The sequence below is a fragment of the Capricornis sumatraensis genome, chromosome 5 (genome assembly GCF_032405125.1).
Source record: "Capricornis sumatraensis isolate serow.1 chromosome 5, serow.2, whole genome shotgun sequence".
Classification (NCBI taxonomy): Eukaryota; Metazoa; Chordata; class Mammalia; order Artiodactyla; family Bovidae; genus Capricornis; species Capricornis sumatraensis.
Window position 1 is genome coordinate 110,665,029 of NC_091073.1, and position 4,583 is coordinate 110,669,611.

At 43.3% G+C, this 4,583-nt stretch overlaps 1 protein-coding gene across 1 annotated transcript; it reads left to right on the top strand.

Annotated features, from left to right (window-relative positions):
* The first annotated feature begins 255 nt into the window (after positions 1 to 255).
* Positions 256 to 3,239, top strand: LOC138079751 (prolactin-inducible protein homolog). The gene is made up of 4 exons (XM_068972434.1): positions 256 to 350; positions 867 to 996; positions 2,649 to 2,766; positions 3,115 to 3,239. The coding sequence occupies exons 1-4, from the start codon at positions 256 to 258 to the stop codon at positions 3,237 to 3,239; spliced, it is 468 nt and encodes a 155-aa protein (XP_068828535.1).
* The last annotated feature ends 1,344 nt before the right edge of the window (positions 3,240 to 4,583 follow it).

Here is a 4,583-nt window from a genome sequence, read left to right on the forward strand (position 1 = left end):
CTGACTACTTGTGAATGGTTAAATGAGCTCAGGCACAGCAAAAAAAGAAAAAAAAAAAAAGTTCTGGCCAAACACTGACCTTTCTCAAAAAAGAAAGAAAGAAAACAACTAAGGTAGCAAAAAGGAAATCCCTCAGACGTGACGGTTTTGGCCAAGTGAACTTGACCCAGTAGCTCCAGGGTCTTCCTGCTGGAGTTATAAGAGCCACCCGGCTCCCTGAGGACACAGTCCTCCTGAACTTCAAATTCTTCCAGCATGCGTGCACTTCAGTTTCTGTTCAAGACCAGCCCTGCTATCCTGCTCCTCGTTCTCTGCCTGAGACTTGGGTCTGGCGCAGCTCAAGACCTAGTGTAAGTCATGCATTTTTCCTTCCTGCAGAAAATCTTCCAGGGGAGGACACTTCCCAACCCAGAACTCATTCTCTCCCTGCTCAGAAACTGCTGAGAGAGGTTACTGAATCCATGCACTTACAGCAATTTTGTGTTTTAAATCCATCTTTTATCCTTTAATCATTCTCTCCTTTTGCCATGAAAGAGAAACATACTCGGCAATGTGACCGTAGTCAATAGCTGTGGTATAAACTTTGCATAAGGTGCCTGAGCTGTACAAGAGGGGCCATGGCCCTGGTCACTGCCCAGAAGAAAGGGTTGTGCTGATCTACCAACTCAGATGATCCCTGTGCTTCATGGGCATCAGTGCTCAAACTCAGGTGTGTGTCATGCAAAGTAGATCCTTATGGCATTGGTGCCTCTGTATCCCTTTTATCCCCCTGCTCTCTCTGCCTCCCCTGTTTCCATATTTCCTCTCAGGCTACCTCAATCCAAGATTTTTATCTGAACTTTTTTCTGCCTCTTTTTCATATCTAGACAGGAGGTGATTTCAGCAAAACTGACAATTGATCCAGTTGAAAACTTAACTAACTATTACGACGTAACAGTCACAGTTAAAAGTAACGTGGCCAAATGCATAGTGGTAAGTGAGGATCTGGGGGTCATGGTGAGTGGGGAGAGAGAAGAAAAATATCCTCATAAATGATTCAATCCACACTACTGATTTGAAGTGAAACATCATCTTACAAAGTCACCTACAAATGCTTTTGCATGCATTAGCTGTGAACTTCAGAGCAACTCTCTTAGGAAAGTGTGTATTATTATTTCCATTTTTAAAATGAAGAAGTGATGGTACAGATGGAATAGTCGAATTCATAAATTCTGAAAGTACATTGGTAGCTTCCAGGGCCAAGGTGTACAGGAGTGGGGACGCTAGTGTTTAACGGGGACAGAGTTTTAGTTTAGAAAGTCGAAAAATCTGGGAAATGGGTGATAGCCAGCACTGCACAACAGTGTGAATGGATTTAGCGCCACTTAACTGTACAGCTAAATATGGTTAAAATGTTGTTTTTTATTATGTCACTTTTACCACAAAAAAGAAAAAGCACTAAAAAACAAAGAAGAATGTGATGGTAGGCAGAGGATAAATGAGAAGAGGTTTTAAACCATGTCAGGACTTTTTATCTTCCCTAAGGGAGAAGCAAGGAGGAGAGAGAAAAGCAATAACAGGGATAAAAACAAAGATGAGTAAGACTGAGTGACAGTGATTAAGCAGCGTTGCTGCCCTGAGCCATCCTCGTCCCTGCCACCATCAGTGGGAGGCTGAGTCAGGGAGACTCTACTCAACAGGCCATGGCAGATGGGAGAGAAGCTGCAAGAATGGGGTGATTACGGTCTCCCTCCCCAATGGGAGACTTACTGTCAGACCAGGACTGGCTTTCCAGCCTCTACGTCCATCACCTTTCCTCACTGTCTTCACTGAGCCTTCAGATCCCCTAGACGGCCGGCTTCCCCGTATTTGACAGCAATCTCCAACTCCTTAGAGGCCTCAGTAAGGTTTTCAGAAAATGATGCAAACAGAAGGGAAAGTTGCAGAGCTACCAAAACCCCTAAGAGAAATACATGCGGTATCTGATATTTACTCAACTATAAATGATGCTAGAAATGCCTTTGAGCTTTCCCTTTCCAAACATCTTCTCTGTTACCATTTCAGAAAGGTCCTGGGACTTTCTCTTCTCAGGTCTGACCTCAGTAGGTGTCTTCTCCCATCTGAGAATCTCAGTCTTCCTTTCATCTTGTATCTGAGTAAAAGTTGTATAACTGCATTGGGTAAGATAAACACGTACTAAGTACTAGTTGGCCAAGTGCTTTCAGGTTCCAGGTGTCTTTATTTGTACAATAGACATAGTACTTCACCTTCATAAAGAGCTTTGTCACACACAAAACACAAAAACTTATGAACTCATACCGACTAGATAGCTAGATTTCATACCTTGATTTCACAAAGGTAGAATGAGAAGCTCAGAGTAATAATGCCATGTCACAAAGCCGGAAAGCAGCACAGTAGGGACAATGAAATCTGTTTTGTTTATTTGGTGGGTTTATCCCCCACCACATCAGAGCAGACTGCTTCTTACTGCGTCATCCACGCTCTAAATTGACTTTAGCTGTAAATGTGTGAACAGGTGATGTCTAGGGGAAACCTCTGGTGCCCTCTTCCGGTGTGGACCTAAAACACACTTCTTTTGCTTAACAGTTACTCCACAGCTGCCTCAGGCAAAGTTATGCTTTTTACCCTTTTCATCCTCTTCTCCACAGGTTAGAGTCACGCTCGAGGCCTCCAACAACATCATTTTTCCTTATGGTAATTTTATTTACACAGCCTGTCTGTGTGAGTTCAGTACAAGAAATTTATTTTGGGAAATACAAGCAACAGGTAAGTGCAGAGACTTCCTGCCTGAGCATTAATGTCAGATAAGGGGAAGTGTTATGTGAGGGCAAAGGGCAAAGTTAAAAGGGAAACCAAGACATGGCAGAAACCAAAATGAATAAATTATTGGAGGAAGAATGAAACTCATCACATAGAGGCAGTGTGGGCAAGGGGTTCTAGGTGGAGGAAGGAAGAAGGGCTGGTAACATCTGTGTCTTGTATAGGAGCCTGAGAAATGGGGCTGAGTTTCAGACACTGTAAAAGGCAGGATATGATGTTTTGTGGGTGGGTCTGGTATAAGAAGACCAGTAGTGGAATCCAGCTGTCTGACACAACATTGCTTTTTCTCTCCAGAAAATGGGATCATAAAAGCAAAAGTTGAAGTTGTGTCAGAAGAGAATATATGCCCTTCTGATGAGGAAATCTACATCATTGTTTACAAAATTTGTATCAAGCGTGAAATCATCATAATATGCTGATCTCAAAAGTCTGCTGAGTTTGTGGGCAGCTGTGTGGACTGGAAAATAAACTTCCTATGGGCTTCTCACTGTCCTGCCTGTGTTCTCTCCCCCAAATTAGTACTGTGTCTGCTCAGACACCCCAGGGTCCTAATGAACCAGTATCTTAAGAGGACTTCTCGGGGATGATACATGACCATCCACTTCCTAGCAATTGAGAAGGAGAAGACAGGAATTATTCTCACCATTTAACACAGTGGGGAACATGTCCAGAGAGACCTGTCCCTAGGGCTAAGATTAAGGGTAGAACTAAGCAACAGTTCTAAGCAGGAGTCCCCAACATGTTTAAACCAGGAACCAGTTTTGTGGAAGACAACTTTTCCATGGACCAGAGGTTTGTGGCGGGGGGTGGGGGTGGTTAAGGGATAGTTTGGGAATGATTCAAGTGCATTATATTTATTGGCAATTTATTTCTATTTTTATATCATCAGCTCCACCTCAGATCATCAGGCATTAGATTCCAGAGGTTGGGAACCCCAGGATTAAGTTTCCTTCCTATTTCAGTCCAGTTATAAGCAGCTGTCCCTCCCAGTTATCTGAAAGTTCAATGAACCTTAAGTCTTAAATTATTACATCTTACTCCTCTTGAACCAGCAAAAGACTAGCAGGAGCTCAGGTGTGCTGGGCTCCTGACCAGCATGTCCCTTCCCTGTGCCCAAGCTCTTTCCTCACAATAAGGCAAAACTCAGCCAGCGAGGAGATACCTGTTGTGAGTGGGGATTGAGGAGTTATAGGGACCATTCATCACTGCTGCTAATGGCCATGTAAAAATAGGTATAGCCATTCAGAGAATCACTTGATGTAACTTAAATTAATTGTGTACATACCTTCAGACCCAGAACTTCCACAACCAGCAGCGATGGTAAGAGAGACAATTTTGATCCCTGGGCTCCAGGGCCAATCTACTCTAGCTATCAAAGACAAAGGGCCACTGAAGAGCCATTGTTTTAAAAGATATGTACATCTTAAATGACTTTTTGTGATCCCATGCACTGTAGCCAGCTAGGCTCCTCTGTCCATGGGATTCTCCAGGCAAGAATACTGGAGTGGGTTGCCATTTCCTTCTCCAATGCATGCATATATGCTAAGTTACTTCAGTCGTGTACAACTTTGTGCAATTCCATAGATGGCAGCCCACCAGGCTCGGTCTTCCACACAACTCTCTAGGCAAGAATATTGGAGTGGGTTACCATTTCCTTCTCTGAGGGAGGTCCCTGACATATACTTTATTTTTATGGAATTAAGATCATGGCATCTGGTCCTATCACTTCATAGAAAATAGATGGGGAAACAATGGAAACAGTG

What these genes read in the sequence shown, in the direction of transcription:
- LOC138079751 (XM_068972434.1), top strand. Translation starts at nt 256, where the DNA reads ATGCGTGCACTTCAGTTTCTGTTCAAGACCAGCCCTGCTATCCTGCTC. An exon ending in GGCGCAGCTCAAGACCTAGT is followed by an intron (nt 351 to 866) that starts GTAAGTCATGCA and finishes TTTCATATCTAG; the next exon opens with ACAGGAGGTGATTTCAGCAA. An exon ending in GTGAGGATCTGGGGGTCATG is followed by an intron (nt 997 to 2,648) that starts GTGAGTGGGGAG and finishes TCTTCTCCACAG; the next exon opens with GTTAGAGTCACGCTCGAGGC.